Raw genomic sequence first — 22,094 nt, 5'->3', positions numbered from 1 at the left:
ATACTTAGCGAGATCATGGCAAACAGAGCCGAAGAGGCAGGGTGAGGTGTAACTCACCCCAGCCTGAACATGCTCATCTACATGGGAACAGACTGCGCCTTCAAAACAAAGGCTCAGGCTGTATTTGACCCCTTATACAGAAAACTACAAACGAAGGCACTGCTCTCTGAGTCAGAGGCAGGCGGGTTCCTGTGCGAAAGCCTTGCTGTGCAACCATCATCTCCACCAAGGGACCAGTTTAACTGGTGCTGGAGTTTGTTACCCCAGGTGGGAAGTCATGGAGGTGAAGGCAGTGTGAAATTATCACATCCAACATTGTACCAACTGCTGGAAGGTTATGTATACAGACACTTCTGCATGAGCAGAATAAGCAGCTTTGACTACTGGCGACATCCATTTTCAAAAACATGCATAAATACCCAGATAAGGGCTGCTGCTCACAGAACTTCATTAGTGAACTCTGCCCTCGCGCATACCCGACTTGACCCTGAAGGACTGCGAGCCCAGAGGGCTGAAGTGCCATTACTTCCCCTGAAAACCTACAGGATTGACCCACCATGGCTTGGCTACTTCAGCAAGTAATTTGGCGCATCGGGACCAGACCAGTGTATCTCAGTGGGTGCTGAGGCCCCACTCCAGGTAACGTTAGTCTGGGTCCTTGGACTGAGCATTCAAATAGGATTTGGCTGAGACCCGCGTGCAGCGGGAGTGTTTGCTGCACGTCTGGAGTGCTTCCTTCCAGAGGCATCCAGGGTTCGAACCTCTTGTGCACAAAGTGAATCAACTCTCTGTCAGGGGGGGAATCATTGCTTCACAGTTCACTGCTGATCCAAATCAATCAGTACACGCGCAAATGCTTTTGCTTTCTGGTGCAGAGAAAAGGAAAGGAACAGAGAGGACATCAAATACCATCATAAAGGGCTCTTTACTGAAGACACACAGCTCAGTTATTTCTTCCAAAAAATTTAATTGAAATTCCATCTTTATGGCAAATGATACACAGTAAGATTATACAAATTTTTTGTGTTACATTAAATGGAAGTCCTTGTCCAATCTGAAATACATAAGTTGGACTAAAAGCAAGTATTTGTACACATCTGGCATTAAAAAATGAAAGGAACTTCTTTCTCTCTTGCATCTTACACTTCATATTGATTTCCAACTCTCTGGGTGTGGTAGAAAGGGATAATAAAGTGAGCTTTTAGATATTCCTAGGAAAATCCCGGCCCCGCTGAACTCAACTGTAACATCCTCTTCTCCAGGGGGAGCAGGAGGTTAGCTCACAGACACTTTCCACACACCTTTTAATACTACAGCACCACTTTTGGAAGCTATCACATTTTCTAAAATGCAGCCAGTAATAAGGGAGATTTTATAAACTCCAGAAGATAAAAACTTCAACTAAACAAAAAAAGAAAAAAGCAAAATTGCAGAGTTAAATCAGGAGAACAGCCTAATCATGAGCAAATTCTTCAAAACATTCCATTTGCAAACACCTGTACTTCCCACTTCTTTCCTTAGGACATGAAGGGCTGTTTCTGAACTCCTCTATTTTTCAATCAATATCCTCAGGCCAGAGCTCGACAGCACTGGGAGTGCCGGTGTAAAGGTTTCATTCCCCAGCTCTCATTCCTACTTTCAGGTGCAGTCTCAGTTGTGCAGCTATTTGTCAGCCTGCACTGCAAACAGCACCGCCAGCATTAGCAGGAGTAAGACTGAGCAGCCTGGGCAAGGGGACAGCAACGCCGCACCGTCACCAAAGCTCCCCCACTGCTCAAGTCCAGCCTGAGGACTCGGCTCTTACCAACAAAATCTTGGGATACAACGCTGCCTCAACACATCACTTAAGCTCACTTAAACTGGTTGCTTTTTGTCAGGTCATATGTAAATGATAAACACTCGCAAATGAAATAAAGTACTACAAAAGGACTGTAATTGATAATGAAAAAAATCGAACTAGATTATTGTCCAAGGACTAGAGTCTCCCAGATGCTGACACTTCCATATGCTCAATTCAACCAGAGCAGAAAGTGCTCAGGATCTGGCGAGACTGGGTCCTGAGTTAGTAGCACCACATGTTTAAAATCTGCCAGAGGGGCAAACTGAATGCATAACTGTAGGATTAAGACTGCAATCTCCCAAATGCAGTGGCTACACATCACTGGCAGAGTGCTGAAGAAGAAGGCACGTAAATGGATGGGATTCATCTCTCCTCATGTTAGACATGTGCAACGTAGCTAACTACCTCTGAGTTAGTGCACCACGCTCCCTTCATGGTCAGAGGCAGCAACGGAGTGAAACTCATCCAACCTGTTGCGGACATCTGCTTTGAGAGATGAGTAATTTCTCAGAAACACATATTAAAACAATCTTTTGACCATAAATAGTACCTAGGAGACCAGCTCAGATGTCGACATGCAGATCGGAAGCATCTAAAGTAAGGTCAAATGAATTCCACTGTTAGTTAGCATAGTCAGAAATGCTCCCAAACAGAAGACTCAGAATTAGAAGATTTCAATGGCGGCAGAATTCCCACTGTTATTAGTCTCACTGTTATCTTGATTTCCATTAAAAATATTAAGCAGAGCTGCTAGCTAACTTGCTCAGGTAGTTTTTCAACAGGCTTTTGATGCTGTGCTAAGACAAAATAATGTGTGTTAAATAGCAGGGCAGGGTGATACTACATGATCTGTTCAGCAAAATGAAGAACCCCACCAACTACGAGACAAGATCCATCTGCTAAAAGCTAGAAAAGTAAGTGATTTCTACATTACGGTCTAATAGCAGCAATAGGCTTAGTAATTATCTCACTTGTGGTTAGCATACTAAAAAGTGAACTTTAAATACCTTTTATTACTGGGGACAAACATAATGCCTCATAATTAGTGCCGGCTAATATTTTCAGTACTCTCTCCAATATGGAAATAAAAAGCCAATCTATATTTATAGTATCACAATGTTCATATGAAGTTAACCTTCACTTTCCAGCTTCAGCCACACTTCTAAATGTGCTGGTCACAACCTGGATTTGAAGGTCAATATACCCTTCAGCTGGTAAGAGAGAGGTATAAGTAGGAAGATTTTATAAAAACAGATTGTTTTCCACTGACCCGTAAGTGTCAAGCAGTGAAATGGGAACAGAGAAAGTTCTTTGTTCGACAAGAGACATAAGGCCAGTGTTCCCTTCCCAGACATATTGCAGACATTTTTATTCTTTTGACATTGATTCAAAGATTTTCCATGAAAATTCCACCCTTCCATACACACGTGATAACCCTGCCTACTCCAGCTGAGCAAGGGCAGGAATCAGCTTTGCGTTCCTTTTTCTGCGAAGGCAGCGAGCAGAGACCAAGAATGAAGCAAGACAGGGAGAACAGAAGCCCCGGCTTCTGGCTCCCTGCCACTGAAACAGGCACAGGTATGAAGGGTCAAGGAAGACTTCTTTCTGCTAAAGCAACAAGGGGCAGCAGTAATGTAGGAGGTTCTGGCACTGAAGGAATTTAAGTCTGTCTCACCATAATCACACTTGGAAGCTGCAGTATGGCAGTGGAGAGACGTCAATCAACTCTCAAGAGGTATAAGGCCACAGGCCCTAGTGAGGCTGTACAGTAGGATTTATATCGCTCCATGGCAGTACTTGGCCCACTGGCTGATTGACACAGCATCCGCTCATTCCTTTAGTATCCCATGTCTAATTCTTTCAACATAAAACAGAACAAGATAAACCCCTCTTATACCAACAGAGGCCTATTTTCTTTTTAAACAACCCTATCCTTGAAAGATCAGAGGTTCAAACTGTTCATGCCTCATAATTACATAAGCAAATAAAATTGTCTGAGCAGCATGGCATCTGCTTCTCAAACATCACGATTAGCTGAATCATCAGTTACAGAAAACAACCTGCATTGCCAAAGTACTAGCATTTCAGTGCTAATTACATAAAGTAAACATTTATACCCATGAAGTTGACAGCTAGACTAATACACTTATGGCTCAGTCCCACAGAACACTGTCACAGCTTTGCTCCTCCTTTGTCCCACCCAGGAGGAGAGGTCCCTGTGCAAGAGGACCACTGACTGAGGTGCTGCGGTACTTCTGCCCTGAACTACTTCAAGTGCCAAGCTCAGGCATGCTGTGCGGTGACCAGCCTTTCAGAAAAGCTCCCTCCTATCCCAAGACTAACCTGGACACCGGTCCCCGTGCTGATAGTGAGGGAATACTGCCCTAAAAAGGTTTTTCACTCTACAAAACTACCGCTACTTAGGAGTGGATTCAGCAGTCCTGATGCACCCAAACGCCTGCCAAAACAAGCAAGAAGTTTAGCTGGGTTATGAGTGCATACTCCTGGCCCACATTCAGTGCCGAAAATCTAACAGACAAAATTCAGCTTTCGACAAAGGTATGCATAAGCACACAGCTGTCAGCCTGCGGGGCTGCCTGCTCTCAGGCATCTGCAGTGTCAATTACTCCTGACTTATCATCTCAGTTTTAAATAACAACATCAATTAAGCTAGATCAATTGTACCTACGGAACTCCATAGGTATCCCACAAAAACCACAGCACTGTGGCACAGTAGAAAGCACAGAGCAGATCTATAAACCTTCTGGAGAGCAAGCCTGGCTTCCTAAATTTACTTACCAAACAGAGAAAGCCCTTTTTAATAATAATTTTTAAAAAGCCATTTTGCTTAAAAGATAAACCAACATGTTTCCATACATGCTCCTGATAGCTGCTAGATTTGAAACATACACAGTTTGTTTCAACTGAGCATGTTCTTCAGCATCACCCAAGCAGGCTTACTCCTTTCATTTTATGCTCTTCAAATGCAGAAGCTTTCCTGCAGATAATGAGAGTGTTTTTTCTAGAAAATGTAAACAAATCTGATGCATTCTACTATCCCAGCTAAGCTTTCACTGGAAGTTTCTGGCAGGAGAAAACAAAACAAAACAAAGCCTTATCTTCACGTTCTAAAAAAATATACACATTATTTAAAAAGCATTAGAAGTCACTTGATCTTCAAACCCATCTGAAAAATCACTCTCAGAAGAGACAATCGGTGACTGTGCTGGTTATATTCTACCTTAAGCATAAACAAAACAAGTAATTGTATGCTTGACCTGGAAAGCTGAAATTAATGCACTCATGACAAAACTGCATACAAATAAATCCCTGCATAGTAAACAGAAGCTAATTTGTAGAAAAGGTTTTTAAGTTTTTCAGTGCGTACTTACGGGCTCATGCTAAGTCCAATCAGAATCAGATGAAATGAGATCTTTTCACATCTCACAGGATAAACACCCTTATTTCCCTACTTCCTACAAACTCCTCTCAAACAAAGAAAACATAAGAAAAAAATAAAACAAAAAAGTCAAGTTCTCCTCACTGTTACATGAGGTTAACATCACAGACTACCAGCCTGGAAGTATGTAACAGAGGAGAGTTTGATCTAGCGGTTTCTTTCCCTTGCACTGCTTCACCAGGGCAATTTTCCTGTATAATCCAGCAGTGCTCTCCTCGACGACCCATCACAGCTGTTGATTAGTGAAGAAGGCTTTTGTCTCCCTGCAGACGGGATTTTCACAGAGCGGACAGCAGAGGGTTAACTGCCTAGAGCAGATTTCATTCGACTGGATATGCGAACAGACCAAGTCTGCCAGAGCCTGAAAGATAGTTAATTAAAAATCAGAAGTGAGCAAACCTATCTGCATAAAAAAAAAAAAATGCTTTAACATGTCACACTGACTAGTGAGATTGCCAAATTGTGTATTCATCAGACTACACTTTTTAAGCACTACCCTCTTTACTTCAGGAGAAAATCCTGCTTTAAAACTGCATTGGCATAGTATCTTAAGAGAAATATTTCATTAAAAGATTACTACAAATGAATACAAGGTTTTTTTTCTTTTTTGTCAAACCAAACTTCTGAACTTTAAAAAAAAAAAAAAAACCACAAAACAAACACATGCTGTGGTAAAAGAAAACACTTTGTGGTATACAGATTAAGTACAGGGGGTTCCATTTTTGCTCTTACATTCAAAATACTTTAAAACTACAAGAAGTCATCCATAATCTAATAGGAAACACACAACTGCAAACTTTTACAACTATTGCCACAAAGAAGATACCTTGGAGAACAGTGGATTTCCATTAAGAGACTCTGCTCTTCTGATATTTTCAACTCCACACTGAATCAAAAATAAGGAGGAAAAAAGTTAAGTCTGCTAGATACTTCACTAGTTAGCCTTCAAAATCTTCCTTTCTACTTCATTCAGAAGTTGCCCCAAAATGATGGAATTAAATGCAGTACCGTGTTTTTCAATACAGCAAAAATAACTACGATGCAAAATTTCACTCTGCTGCCAAAAATTGATGATTCTTTTTCAGTAAGGATAGTAGTGGCTTAAAGAGTTAAATCTAGAAAGACAAATTCCCACCTGTTTTGCATTGCTAAAAATTAATTTGAGTTAAGCCAGTTTAGATTAATTTTCAATTTACAGAAAAATAAAATTTGCCCCAAATCATACTGCAAGAAGCATCTACAAAGCGAATTTCAAAACAGGAAAAGTAATTTCAGAGCACCACTTTCCAAACAGTTATAAAAACTATAAAACTATTCACCTCATTCGCTAAAACTTGAGCATACTCAATATCCAGTTCATAAAGTGTTTCAATGTGGTCACTTGTAAATGCTATTGGGACCAACAACATGTTCTTCTTTCCTCTTTGGCACAGTCCTTTAATGGCCTCATCTGTCTGTGGACCAAGCCAAGGCATTGGTCCAACCTGTAAGAAAAGGAGGAGGGAAATAAAGACAAAAAACCTCATTAAATCATTCTTACAAAGAACACCCATGTTTTCTTAAGCAGGACAACACAGACCAGATTATGTTTAAGATTGAGCCAGTTGTTTGTATTTCCCTGCTTTTGATAGTACCTCTCACTTTCTCCATTAAATCTTTTATGAAGACATACTGTCCCGTCACTTAAATCCCAAAGAAACAGAACCTGGCCTGGCCTAAATGAGACTGTCATTAAAATAAATGAAAATTTAAATACAGGTGTACTGTTTTCAGTTCAGTAACACCTTGACTACTACTGCACAGGGTTTACCTGCCTTTTAAAGAAGTTACCATTCTGTAACAAACTGTCCTTACCCCTTTACTATCCATGAAGTATTCAGTGCTGATGTACCATAATATGCAACTTTAAGAACGAGACAACAATGGCATGATACGTGTAATGCCCTTGAGACATCAGGTTACTTGTACTACATAATTCTGGTAAAACTTATGTTCCTTGCTATTTGCAGTAGTAATAATAAGTACAAAGTAATGCAAGCAGTCTTTGTCAAGAATAATGAAGCCTGTTTGAATTAGGCTCGTATTATTATTAAGAATGCCTGTATCACAATAATGACTTCGGAAAAATTGCTCAGAGATCCTCAAAAAGCAACACCTTAAAAATCCAGTGAGTGCTTGATTCTTCCTTCTGACAAAGACAAATGTCAAACTAGATGTTATGAGATCATAGGTTTTCTAATGGACACATCAAAAAGCTACTTTAAAATGATGCAATATACAAAAAAGGTGAGAAACTGTGGATAAAGTATCTGGAAAGACTGAATTTGAATAAAAGATGGGGATTCTGTTCTAGCAGAAATACTTGCGGAAAATGCGAAAAAGGCACGGAGGTTATGATCTTCTTAAGCTGGAAGATCATAAACTCCATCACCTGAAGAGCTTTACAGTGGCAGGTGGCTTTACAGCTTCCCTGAGCACATACCTTGGACTGCCACACAAGCCTGTAAGGGTTGGAGTAGTTCAGCTTCTCCATGACTCTCTGGACAGTAGCTCCCACTTCCTGAGGATACGGATCACCACGGTTCACTACCTTCAACACAAAAACACCAGACCTTTTTCTTCCGGTGAACGTGTTTGGGCAAAGACCACCTAAAGACTGGGAAAGGCAAGCACGCTGTGCGTGATGTGGCTACGCCCAGGATGGGCCGTATCAAGTGCCTAGCTCATCTGAAACAGGGAAGAAAAACTGCATTCTTGCCCAGCAAAACCTATGATGAATCTGCTTTACCAGAACATCTACTCCTCCTCCTTCGCACGATAAAAGATAAATTCTTCTATCATCATATATAGATATGGTTACATTTTGGTAACAGCACTGCATTTTTGAAAAATGATCCATGAGCCATTTCACTGCAGTTGCTGGTTGCTGACAGAGGATCAAGTCATTTATTGCAACCTTGCAAAGATTTTACTTACATTCCTTCAGGGAAAGTATTATTACTACTTTCTAGAGGTGAGAAAATAACCAAATTTTCCCCTCCATTACCATCTGGGTTTGAGCTGGCAAGTTCGTGAGACCATGAAAGCAGCCATACCGAGTCTAACCTAACCCAGCGCCCCATCTTCAATGTTGGCCAACAGTGCAGATCTGACTAAGCATGCAGGAGAGTAATCACAGCTCACGTGCCTCGCCTTCAGCTCTGCATCAGGCGTCCAGCTGCAACTCACTGACTCACCTTTATATTTCTCTTTTATATTTGCCTTCCACAACTGTGGCCCTACCCCATGGGTGCGCAAGCCGCATACCTTTCCATTCAGCCCAGCCAGTGTGACTCTGGTCTAACAATGACAGAAACGACCTGCTGTAACTCACAGACATGGGCAGCGAGTGAGCCGAGAAGAGGATGATGACATCTTTCCTTTTGTCGGGTGGAAACAGGTTCAGTTCCTTCTGTATGTGATCGGTGAAGCACTGTTCAGAAAAAAAAAAAAAGCAAAGACCTGAATCAGAAACACTGAGAGGCATTATGTGATCTCAAATGACATGAGACAGGCAGCTTCGATGCTCCAGGCTGCCTTAAGAACTTCAAAATTCCCTTCGGTACACGTGGGGCAATAGCGAGAGACAGCACGTATTACATACTGTCAAGTCTACAGCATCACACAGTGCCCAGTCCCAACACACCAAGGGCAAAGGCCCCCGAGAACTTTTGATCATCCCAATGGTTTTAAGATGCTGGTAACAAACTGAAAGAACATAGCCAATTTAACCCAACTCTCCTCTACTGCCCCTGAAAAGCAGTTCCCTGGCCAAAGAGGGCACATATGTACAGCTGCTAGGGCAGGGACAGAGAAATGGTGAATGGGCAGAGCACAACCATCCTCTCTTAACTGCCCCATTACACTCAGACTAAATTAGAGCACATACACATGGCATCAGAGAAGTGTCCCCTAATGGTCTGTTGAGGCAAGTTTGAGATAACTGTATTCAACTGTATTCAGAGACCTCCACCTTGAGCTCAGCTGACGGGAGAGAACATGGGAGAGATGGACACCTCTGCCCATCAACACCTGAAATGTTCTTAGTACTACACAAAAAAGCAGGGAAACACCTCTGATTCTTCACTCCCACCACCAGCATTTGAACTGAGCGCCATGACACTGCATACACACAGCTAGGCTCAGGGAGCATACAGAGAGAAAAGAAGCTGCTATCACTGCTGGCGTATGGTGCTGCAGGAGCATGAAACAACTCCGTCTGCATGCTCTTCTCTCTTAGATATTTTACAGTGAAAAACAGATCAGAAATCTTAAAAAAAATTAACTTCCATTTCAACTTTATAATCAGGGGCTGAGCCAGCCCTTTCAATTACAGCCTCCCTGGGCTTAAGGAAACGCACGTTGGTGAGCTTATTGGGGAAGAAAAAAAAAATTTAAAAAAAAGGGTTATATGTACTCTGTCTAATAGAAACCATTTTGCAGGTTCCCTGAAGATATGAAAGGTTCCTAAACTCTGCTGAGGTGTTTCACTGAAGGCAAGGAGAATACATACTGAAGGCATGGAGAGTGCATAATAACAATGGCACGTCCCAGGACAGCATCACGCTCAGGCAGCTTGTCAGTGGAATGTCACACAGTGTGGGCAGTTCCACCTTGCCTTCCTTTAGTCATTTTTATCATCTGTTCAGCACACCACAAAAATTGCAAAACCCAAACTAGAGGAGAAGCTCCCCAAAGATAAAAATGCCATTTTCTCTGAAAAGGAAGGAGTAAGAAGGTTTCCCTTAATTGCTCCTGCCACAGCTAGTGCTGTGCCTAGAATTACTTCTTTGCTGCCGGATGAGAATCTGACAAACCGACATGATCCGTATGTGTGTCGACCATAGACCTGCTCTGAGCAGGAATTTGGACTAATGACCTCTAGAGGTCCCTTCCAGCCAACACTGTTATGTTAATATGACTATGCTTTTAAAAGAAGATGTGCATGGTGGTCACTTTCACACATTATCATACCAAAACATCTGGCATGAAATAACCATCCCTCTCCTGTAATTTCATACATAGTAGACAAGACGCATTTCACTACCATAACTAAAATATACCCTCAAATTGAAGAGTTCCTTTCATTCTTCTCAAGTTTTTTTTTTTTAAAGAATATATATAAACACAGCCTAAATCAGCAAATAGGTTTATCTTCTTTTAGTACATTCTATAGCTAAAAATCTTGTAAGCTTTGTTACAAGCTAAGACTTGATCTAAGTGAAGTGTTTCCTCACAATGTTTCTGTTGCTTAACATTATACTGTGTTTTTACTGGTAGCAAATGTTTCTAAAAAGGAAACTCAATAAACATCTGTATTTACTTAGTTCTTTGTTGTTTTAAAGTCAGCTGGCAATGCAGAGTTACCAAGTTTCTCCTACATCAACCAAAGAAAACCGCAGGGAACGCCAATTTGATAACATATCAGACCTGCTCAGTTCACACCTCTCATTCTGACTGCTAATTTCAAAGGCTGTCATACAAATCCATACCTGAATAAGAAGGGGATGTGTGGGCCATCTGTCAATTATACTCCACTTCATCTTCGGCTTCTCCCCTTTTTTATTATAGTAGCGATAAATGGCATTTAAACTGCTTCCTGAAATGCAGAGAATTAAGAACCTAAGTTCAGCCAAGGCATTAGCAACTTGTCAGATGAGAACAGTTTTGTAGCAAGGTATTATAATATTTGAAAATGCTACATATTTAAAATGCAACCGTAAATCAGAACTGAGAGCCTCAAATGGGAACAATTATATCAAAGTTCATACAACGTGCCAGCCAAGAACAATTTGCTAAGCCATTCTTTAATTGAAGAACAATTATTGCTCTAGTTTCCACGAAGAAAGCTTACTCAGTCATGTTCCTGAGCCTTCAGTTTATGTTATCTCTCAGTAACAATGGTAACATAAAGCTATCCTGAGTTAAGAAGTTTCCACCTAAAATTCAGAATTATAGTAAATACAGAGGACCTCAAGTTGGCAATGAAGTCAACAGGAAGGGCCACCTTGAGGAAGACAGGACAGCTTGCGCTGACACTTTGCACGCTCCCTCAAGGCTCACGGACACGTGCCTACATTAGCCTCTGTCTGTGCTCTGCTCCTGCACAGACGCTCACCTGTGGTAGAACAACTGTACTGTGGGTACTGCGTGAAAGCGATAGCCCTTTCAATGCCATCTTTCTCCATCTCTTCAATTGCTTCTTCTGTCAGAGGATGGACGTACCGGAAGCCAATGTAGTATTTGTGAGGTGCTGCCAGCCAAAGCACAGGAAAAGAAATTCCAGAAAAGACACAAGAACTCTCAATAACACGTCATTAATAAGTACAAAGTACACAATTAGACAGACTGAAACTTTGAAATAAACTTGTTGATAATTTTCTGGCTACTTTTCTAAACCACTGTCATATAAACACATCTTTCTTTGGCCAAGTATTTTTCTGGTAACTCACTTTGCTGTTATTAGAATTTAAAAGTGATTTATACTATTGTTTGCTTCTGCAGGAAGCATCATTCTTCTGCTTTTACTTAGTTTAGCAGCGGCATGGTTTCCAGACTGTACAGAGCTGGGCAAGTTCTGATTTAAAGGATGTATTGGTAAAAAAGTGTCACTACGAGATATTAAATGAACACTACTATGCCCTAACACAGACCACAGTTACAGACGTGCTATGGGCTTCCTAACAGCACAGCTCAACTTGCTTACTGAAAACAGAAGTCAGATGTTTTAAATACACCAATGTAATGAAAATGCCAAAACCTTAGGAAAGACAAGACTTTATTCATTCTGCCATACAAAAGGAAACGCATTGCTTAAGTGCTTTGCATATTCCAGGACATTTTATTTACCTAAACTTTCAAATATAATTGGGCTGCAATTTTGCGTGCCAGCACTCAGATATTCTGCTCTACAGGGATCAGCTTCAAACAGGAAAAGGCCCTGCACCTTATAGACATTAGCTGCCTATAAGACATTTCAGGAAATTCAGATAATTTTATCCCTTTCATGCTCCAGGTACCAATAGCGGAGTCATCAAAACAGGATGCCTTCAGTGCATGAAGGATTTATATGCTTTGCTGGATCAGGCCTTCAGTCCCAGCACTGCAGGGGCGTTCAGGCAGAATTCCCAGGTACCTACGGTTTGCTCCACATGCCCTCCCTTCCTTGCCCTCTAATTCCTATTTCAGCTTCAGCAAAGACCTGGCTCCCTTACATTTCCCACACCTACTCTATCTTTTCCTTCATCATTTTATGCAGATGTAGTTCTATTTCACTTCTTTCCACTTCCTTGCCTGCAGTTAACCACATTAAAAAACAAAGCTAAAAACAAGACAACGTGGAACCATCGTTTGATGCAACTCCTCTGGTCGCCATTCCTTGCAGGAGAAGATGCCTTCCCCCACCCTGGTAAGTCTGCTCCATTTGCACATAAACCCCCAAGGACCCAGACTGTTGTGTGGGGCACGAGATTGGTGGTACTGAATAAGTGACACATGTTCTTTCATTGTGGTTTCTGGGTGTTTTTCATAGAAATCTTCATGCCTTTAAACACTTTACTTTGGAGGCAACATTATTGTCTCCAAGGACAACATTTTAGGTTTTTCCATTTTTCATCTCTAATCTTTTGGGTGTTGGCTTCAAGGTTTGGGGATTATGGTTTGGTTAGGGGGAGGGAGGGCAGCTTTCTTGTTTTATGTTCTTTCATTGTGGTTTCTGGGTGTTTTTCATAGAAATCTTCATGCCTTTAAACACTTTACTTTGGAGGCAACATTATTGTCTCCAAGGACAACATTTTAGGTTTTTCCATTTTTCATCTCTAATCTTTTGGGTGTTGGCTTCAAGGTTTGGGGATTATGGTTTGGTTAGGGGGAGGGAGGGCAGCTTTCTTGTTTTATTTTGGGGGTTTTTTTGGTTTTGGTTTTTTTTTTCCATTTTTCATCTCTAATCTTTTGGGTGTTGGCTTCAAGGTTTGGGGATTATGGTGGTTAGGGGGCCAAGGACAACATTTTAGGTTTTTCCATTTTTCATCTCTAATCTTTTGGGTGTTGGCTTCAAGGTTTGGGGATTATGGTTTGGTTAGGGGGAGGGAGGGCAGCTTTCTTGTTTTATTTTGGGGGTTTTTTTGGTTTTGGGTTTTTTTTTTTTAAGTAGAGGACAGAGGTTCTTAGGAGAACAAAAGCAAAGTTTCTTTTTCAGTGTTTCCGGGTCACTAGCTCTGAAATAACATTTAACAGGTTTCTGAAGGAAGCAGATGTCCCATGCTTGGTCTCCACTCCATACATTTATACAGGATTCAGAAAACAGGTTTAGTCAGCCCCAGTTCTCTGCAGGAGGCAAGAGAGCTCCCAGCTGGGAGCAGTAGCAAATAATGACCCAACTTCAGGAGCCCCAGGAGCCAGTAGCCTCATTAACATTTTTAAATGGCATTAAAAAAAAAAAGTCTGACTAACCAGAGCAAAGACAGTAGGAATTTAACCGGGAAAGGACATACTGGGAAAAAACATGGCCAACTTGGAAACTTCTTGCAATACTCTCGCAGTATTATGTTTTGTCCTGGATCAAAGGCAGCAAAGGAGATATTTTCATGTCTGTGTACATATTCATTTTGTTGTTACAGTTAGAGTCAAAACTACTGGAAATAGAGTGACATCTCCTTCCACAAAGACCTGCTGATCTAAATAAACAACATGGCCCCCTCATCCTGTGAGCTTTCATTCTGCTGACAAGGGACTCTCAGCTAAAATACAGCTTGTAAGAAATACTAAGAAACATTATAATTAAAAACAATTAAAAAAAAAAAATCAAGATGTGCCTTCTTAAAATATAATTACCATTGCAAGACATTAGCCTATTTGATGTCAGCACTAAAAAAAAAAATCCCAACAATAGAAATGGATTTTCCTATCACCATGTTTGTGTGATTTATTCTTACAGACTACTGAGCCTACCCAACACCACCCATTCAGACAAAAGAACTCTTGTTCATTTTCAGACAGCTGCCTGTAACAATAAAGCTTCATTTTAAAATTATATTGTTCCCAGATGATGTGGGTGAGGCTCTTTATTTACTACTTTATATTAGTCCCATTGCCGAAGTGTAACATGTCAAATATATACAAGTCAGTAAATCAGTAGATTGATTAACTTACACAGGAGGGAATTTCACAGGTGGTTATTGATACTGTCTAACATGAGCTCTTCACCAACTGCAAATACACAACAACTATAAACTCTATGCCCAAAAGTCCAGATCAAGGTAAAATGAGTATGCAAAGTATTTCTTCTTTGCCATGTGTTTGAAGTCTTACCACCACAACTGTGAGTTACTCATTAACAGGGCTCAGTGCTCCCAAAGTGCTACCTGTGAGCACACAATATTCAGAAATGCATAGCTCAGTCTGGAAGCACACCCAACTGTTTCAAGCTATTCTGAAGCAACAGAGTACTCTGTATTGCTGCAAGATTACCCAAAATGCTTAAGAAATGGTTAGCACTCAATTAAATTGTTAGCAATGGTTAGCACATTCAGTTTTTAAAACTGCAGCTACTGTTAAGTAAAAAAGGTCTCTAAACGACTTATCAGGTGTAAGAACTGCACAGAGGCAGGCGTGACTTCACAAAAAGTGGTCACCAAACAAAAGCAAGCAGGAGTGGTACGCTGAGAAAAGCAGATAAACTTTCTAAGCTTTATCTTCAGAACCTGTTGCAAGCCTGAACCTTCAGGGGCTACTGCTGCTAAAAATGCTACTGCCTTGGATGCTGCATCCCAGTGCGGTTTTGGCTTCAGGCTTTGACTATACTTGCAGGGACCACAGCTGGAATTAAGCTAGAGAGTAGCATCTGCGGAGAAAAGGATCGAACATCACCCAAATGAAGGTATCAGTGACACGTTACACGCTGAACAAATGAAATAAATTTGGTTCTAGCCTTCCAAGAGCATTACTTTTCACCTTCCAGAGCCTTTTACCAATCTTCTACCTTTAGCCCTTTTCTACCCAAGTCTGAAGCAGGTGCCACAAAGAACTACAAAATAGCTAGAAACCAAACAACGTGTATTGTCAAACATGGAGGGGGATTCCCTGACACACCAGCATCACATCAGCAAAGGTCACGGAAACTGAAGGGAGAAGGTGGCTTGCAGCACCACGCGTTGTAAAGCTGCTGAGCTGAAGAGAATGGAGAGCTCTCCTCTTTGGCTTCTCTTACTCCAGCAGTTTTTCTATTAAAAATGTTTAGTGTTCCTATTGGAGTGGCAGGATGAGAAGTATTATCTGTAACTAACACATCAGTGAGGAATTCAGCGGGCAGCTTAGTGATCTCGTTAATTCCTTCTACTCACAAAGGTAGTCTGCTGCTTCAAGACAAAAAGTATAATGCAGAGAAGTACCTTATTGGAACAAAGGTGACCCCCAGACAGGTCATTTCAGACAGACCAACCATCACGTTACTGTTTCTCCTGGCTTTTGTCAAAGCAGTGGTGATTCACTGTCCTTTTCTGTCTGTCCCATGAGAGGCAAGACACAGAAGATGGCCATCACCTTTGAGCTGCTACGTGAATGTGGAAGTTTAATTTCTAGTGCTGCCACTCACGTTTATTAACCACGGTTTTAATGTCACACAGCAAGAAACTGTAGCGTAAAAGGTACTGTAAGCAAATGACCTATCACCTTCAGCAAGCAGCAGAAGAGAAACAGACTTCTAGTTCATCACAGCTGCTAACTGCACAACAATACAAGCTGAAGTCAAATTCAACTAACAACCAATTTGAAAGCAGTTTAGCTAAACTAGTGCAAATTCACCATGAAAGCACTTAACCTGGGTGAAAAAAGACTCATCTATCAATTTGGCTGGAGGTTTTAGGAGAGAGATTGAACATGGCTGAATCATAGCAAATTAACATTATGCAAATGACCGTAGTTGTCTGTGTTTGCACACCTAGCCCATTGCAATTGCATGGTAAAACATGTTAGCTGAAGCCCTTAGTAAAGGGACATTCACAGAAGTGTCTGCACCCATTTCCCATCACACTAGTGCTACCAGGTAGCTTGGCACAGGGTAATCCATACAAGTCACGGCTCCTTGCTGTGAGGGAGCAAGGTTCAGAGAGATTCTGTGATCCGGAGAGAGGGGAGGGAGGTTGTATTCACCTTTCAAGTTTTCTTGTCATCAAGGAAGGACTGGCAAAGACAGAATCTACTTCCAAGCCAAACCGTTAGGCCTTATCTTCTGCTTATGTCCTCGGGTGGGGCTCACTGCTATCACTCAACCAAGCCCTGCAATGCTCGTCTACGAAACCTTGTCTTTTCTTCCAACTGCCCTCCTCTTCAGTCCTGAAATCAGGCCTAATTGGTGTGTGTTCTTTTATCCATTATTAATAGTTACAGGTTCAGACAAAGTTTTAAAGGCTCTGGATACATCCAAGCAATAATTGCAGAGGGACATTTCAGAGGAACAAAAGACACCTGCGGCTTTGGAGAACTGTCAGACTCCCGACACACTCCCATGCAGTTAGCTATTCTTTAGGCTCAGGCTGGCACAACAAAGGCAGATACAAAAGGCTTTATAGCGTTAAGTTCTGGCCTCAGAGCTGTTCCACATCAGACAGTCCCTGCACAGCATCTCAGCCGAGCCAGCCCTGAACAGGGAAGGGCACTTGCAGGAAGCAGCAGGAGCAGGGAACGCTGCACTGTCCTCTGCGCCCTAACTGCTGGCTGCTGTGAGTGTGCGGCAGCTGAATGACACCATCCTGCAGTTAGCTACAAGGAGCAGCCATGAGAAGGTGGCCGTGCATTTTACAGCAGGAGATCCTACCCCCCTGTGAAACTCAATAGCACCAGTGTGCAGAACATGAACAACCAGGAAACCCTAGATCAACAGGCATTTTTTACTCTGTGTGTGCACGCACATGCGCAGCCTAAGAGGAGCGTCGTTCTCCCACACTACCTCTTCATAAAAGATAAGAGAATTACATGAGATTATACTGCCACTGCCTATGGTCACAAATCTCCACCTCATTTATGCTACTGCAAATCCCACTCTGAACACCCTTCTCCCATGCCTGCCTTATTTGTTCACATGAAATACATTCCCCTTTCTTATCATCTAAGGCTCAACCACTTGTCTTCAGTGTAAACTTCTTCAAGCTCAAGCAGGGCTTGCAGGGCAAGGTATGACACCTTGCAGTCGTACACACCAACGGAGACTCCTGTTACCTAGCTTTAGCCATCTGAAAATAAGATACTATGTCTACCATATCCATCTAGATTTCTTCCCATAATCAAAGGGGAGAGATAAGTGTACCTTTAGAGGGTGACACCCCCCATCTTTGATAATGACCTTAGGACGAACTGAATCACTTTCTCTTCAAGCCCTACTCTCTTTCGATGAAAGAGGGAGCAGAGACCACCAGTTTAGGCCAGATGCCCAACTTCCTGATGGCCGAAGTTATGCAAGATGAAACATGCCAAAAGCATCTAAGGGTGGACGTACGCAGGGCAGCTTTTAAGCTTGGGCACAGAGGTGGCAGCTGGACCACAGCACATACTGGATCCAGCCTAAGAAGGTGGGTAAATGTTTGGTTGTTGGCTTTTGGAACTACACTGTTACTGCAGGTTGAATATGTACCGACAGTACTCTCCAAAATCAAAGCCATTCTCCAATGCAGCCACAGAAGTGACCACTGCACAAAAATATATTTGCATGTGTGGGAACCCTGTGCTTTTGCATATGCCGAATTTTTAACGAATAATAACCTCTGTAATATCTTTGTTATGATTTCCTAGCAGGACTGAGAACACTGTTCACACTCACAATAGAAATCAAGAAGCAAAACCTGCTTTACAAGCGTATACTTTCAACACGAGACAAAAGAAACTTTTAACAAGCACACCTGCTTTACAAGCGTATACTTTCAACACATGAGACAAAATAAACTTTTAACAAGCACAGTAGAGTAAAGAAGTACCAGTGCGAGGCGACATGCTGTCCAGCAGTTTCACCATGCCTTCTCCCTGCACCGCTGTCCACTTCTTGATTGGTGATCCACCTCCAATCCTGCTGTACTGCTCCTGGATTTTCGGTGTGCGACGTTTGGCAATGAATGGTGCTAATTTACTAAAGCATTCAAAAGGTACACGTATTAATATCATAACCCAAATCACTACCCCTTTCCCCAAATCTCTCCGCTGCAGTGGGTTTCCCCGGCAATCTCCCCAAATTATAGCAAACCAGCACTGCATGGCTTGTTTATTGTTATATTCCATCACCCTTCCCAAACTTACTAGGTGACAGGAAACCACAATTTGTGATTAGAAGAGAACGATCTTGGCACATCTATTTCCAGAGAATTATAACACTGTTTCTTGCACTGTCCAGTCCCAAGATGAAACAGTCTTAAGAAATACTGATATACACAGAAGTTAAATGTCCGAGCCTACAGCTAAGGCAGCAACACCCAACCCTGACTGTAACACAGGATTTCACAGTGTTTCTCACTTTTGAGCTGGAAGCGTCATTAGATCTCTGTCCAGGAAGAGACGAAGTAAAAAATCATGCACATCATCCAGCCGTTCTGGGCCTCCCATGTTTAACATCAAGATTCCTGTTTTAGGTTTCCTATGGAAGCAAGAGATATTTCAAATCCTAGTGACCTACTGCTTTTTTTATTATTACAAAACAATCAGCTTATCCTTCTGCATTTGTCTCTTGCAAAAGCAGCATCCTATTTAGAAGCTCATCCTGCTTATGTAAAAATATGAACTACAAGTATGAATAGTCAGAGAACAAGTATTTACATGATCTTTACTTTTTTAAAAAAAGTAATCACTTTGCAACACAGAGTTTAACCGGAAATATACTGAGAAGTTATCTCGCAGCTGAAGGCTGTAAGGGAGGTTATAAAACAGGGTCTAAGGAACTACCTCAGCTGAACACCAGCTGTGGATTCCAACCAAACCAAGCAGCAGCTTCCATAGAAAACAAATGAGCTACCCACACAGGTCTTTGTCTTCATTACTTTGGAGACACGTCATCTCCCGAAGCAGTGAAAGCAGCAAAGAGCCATTCTACACATAAAATAAGTGCAGGGTTGGTTTTGGTTGGGTTGTTGGGTTTTTTCCCTACAATGGGTTTTCTATCCAGGTGCAGGTCGAGTACACTGTTCTAAGGATAACGTCCCTCCCAGCAGAGCAGAGCAGAGCAGACGGTAGTATCAGCTTTTACAGAAACGGCTGCTGATCACAACTCTCACCCAAGAGGTGGATTTCCCCATCAAATTGTTTCCTCTGCCTGAGGGAGCTCAGTGACCAGGATGTCTCGCCTCCTGAGCGGACGGAGCCGAGGTTGCACAGGGAGTTTTGCTCTCCTCTTGTTAAAGCCAGAGTCTTACAAAGGGGCACTGAGAGGAGCCTAGGCCTGCCCCGATGGGTCGGGACCTCAGTTTCCATTCCCTTCCTCCTGGAACATCTATCAGGAGGTTGCTGAATAAAACCCAGGAAGCAGGAACCAGAACCTCAAATAATAATCATATCCTACTGTTTGTTCTTCCATGGCTTCTGCACTGCCTCAGGCCTTACCGTGGGCCACTGCCTCACTGTATTCTGCAGAGAACAAGGCAGGCAATCCTTGCCCCACAGAACTGTGAAAACAAGAGGCTCAGTGAATGCAGCCAGCCAGGTAAAACCAATTACACACGCACAAAAAACCTAGATCAAGCCCTGTGACTGCCACGTTTTACTACATAACCAGCTTTGCTATGTGAGCAAAGCAGCATACCATATCAGAGAGAGAAAAAGGGCAACAGCAGCAGGTCACACCCACCCAGACCTCACTGCAAACTTACCGCACTTCTGGCTCAATTTGAGGTTTTGTGCTTTCTGTCACTGCCGCTGCAGTTGCCTGACCTCTCCATCGTACCGGGACCCTCAGTTGACTGCTGCTTTTTACAACTGGAAGAAAGATAAGAGCACATTGATAACCTTGCACCGGGCTGAGGGGCCTCTTTACCAGGTAGGCACTAATCCCTCAGCAGCTACATAAACACACTTGGCAGTATTGCGCTGCTTGGCATTTTCTCCCGTAAGCTCCAGGTCCTGGAATCAAAGAAAGTCATGAAATTGCAAGCTTCTGCCTTTCTTTAAACACTCTGTATACTCACAGCTTTTCAGATACCAGGCAGTAACCTAAAACCAAACAAAAGCCTCACTAATCTTTAAGCTCCAATCGTAAGTCCAAAATAACTGGTGACAACACAAGAGAAACTACACAGGGCTGACACACTGAGGAAGTAAGCACGTCAAGCTACGTAACTCCTCGTGGTACAGACGTACCTGGGCTAACTCTAGACAAGCAAAGTATTTCTACACCACCTCTACAATGTAGGTTAGACATTTGTTAATTTAGGATCCCCAGCAAACTTCAGCAACGCAGGTCAGCACCTGAAAGCCGTAAGCACACAGCTCCTTAGTTTGACCCTGTGTCGGGTACACTGAGCAGCAATACTTAGCAATACTTTACTTTAGAAGTAAAGTCTTTCCACATGCTGGTTACAGCCTGCTTTTTCAAAAGCACACTTTGTTTTCCTCAAGAGTTCATAGCCATTACATGATATTTTTTGGTGCAACAATAGTGTCAATTGCCCAAGATGAAAAAAAATTGTTAAATTCTGCATCCCCGGCTCTCCAGCAATCGTTTGGTGCGACACCTCCCTCGTCAGACTGCAGGAGTTCCAGCAGCAATTGAGCCCCAATAGCACAGACCTCCACAGCAGCCGATCTACCTGCTGAGAAGAGCATCTTACAGTTCACAGGTCCCTAATAACATCCTGAACAGATGCTGAATGCCCTCAAAACCTGCTGAAATCAATGACAGCAAAAGGCATCTTGCAAATCCAGCTTCTTACACAGGATTAAGAGTGTGTAGCTGTGGATGCCTGTGTCTGCAGTGACATAAAAGGCTGCAAACTAAAGAACTTCAATTCAAGCATTGCTGATGCCTGGAAGACTCTTTTAAAATATTTATATTCTTCTTCCAGTTCTTCAGTTATTACTTTTTGAAGCACTGACACTCTATGTTAATTATATAGAACAATAAAAAGAGAAGTTTCAATGGCTGTATTGATCCTTCTGCGCTGTAAATAAATACTGGAAAGCATTTGTTTTGCTTAAGGTGAGGTTTGGGCACATTTCTATCTGCACCATAAAGCACATGACGCAGAACGCACAGGATGTGCAACGACGATGATTCCAGCTTGATGGAACATTGATAAATGTGTTCTTTTATAAGTTTTAGAAACGGCATTATCGTATTAGCCTCTGGAGCCAAGGCCCGACAAAACTGGTCCCTGGCGTGTGCCCGCACTTCCACGGGTCTCAGGGTAATTTAAGCACACCAGTGCCTCTCGGTAGGTACGTGAAGTTACTCCACCGTTACAGCAGTAACCGGGTAATGCGTGACATTTACAAAGAGTAAGGAAAAGAGCTCCTGCTGAAGAGCACACGCAACTGACTGCATATTGTAAAAACCGCAATTCATACCTATATGTAGACAACATATATAATACACATTTGTAACATTAGGCTAGCTGTGAAACTGACTTGCAACTGTATTTATTACTCACACCTCCTCACCACACCTGGCCTTATTTTGAAAACGCAACCCGTGAATTGTTAAACAAGGACGATTTTTACACAAACACTTTCTAAAAAGGAAAGTGCCTCATTTAAAATGAAACTCCGGGGGGGGGGGGGGAAAAAACA

General features: G+C 42.1%; 1 protein-coding gene across 1 annotated transcript in view; it reads right to left on the bottom strand.

The window, feature by feature from the left end:
• Window positions 1-908: 908 nt before the first annotated feature.
• Window positions 909-22,094, bottom strand: part of FECH (ferrochelatase) — a 22,776-nt gene continuing 1,590 nt past the window's right edge. The window contains exons 2-11 of the mRNA XM_009274758.1: window positions 20,180-20,285; window positions 18,835-18,954; window positions 18,305-18,453; window positions 11,458-11,592; window positions 10,832-10,938; window positions 8,674-8,772; window positions 7,783-7,890; window positions 6,620-6,784; window positions 6,127-6,186; window positions 909-5,661 (exon numbers count right to left, since the gene is read on the bottom strand). Of these exons, the coding sequence (XP_009273033.1) occupies window positions 5,527-5,661; window positions 6,127-6,186; window positions 6,620-6,784; window positions 7,783-7,890; window positions 8,674-8,772; window positions 10,832-10,938; window positions 11,458-11,592; window positions 18,305-18,453; window positions 18,835-18,954; window positions 20,180-20,285 (1,184 nt within the window). The 3' untranslated portion in view covers window positions 909-5,526. The remainder of the gene's footprint in view (window positions 5,662-6,126; window positions 6,187-6,619; window positions 6,785-7,782; window positions 7,891-8,673; window positions 8,773-10,831; window positions 10,939-11,457; window positions 11,593-18,304; window positions 18,454-18,834; window positions 18,955-20,179; window positions 20,286-22,094) is intronic.

The sequence above is a fragment of the Aptenodytes forsteri genome, unplaced genomic scaffold, assembly GCF_000699145.1.
Source record: "Aptenodytes forsteri isolate BGI_AS27 unplaced genomic scaffold, ASM69914v1 Scaffold112, whole genome shotgun sequence".
NCBI classification, from domain to species: domain Eukaryota; kingdom Metazoa; phylum Chordata; class Aves; order Sphenisciformes; family Spheniscidae; genus Aptenodytes; species Aptenodytes forsteri.
This window is presented reverse-complemented; position numbering and strand designations above follow the sequence as displayed.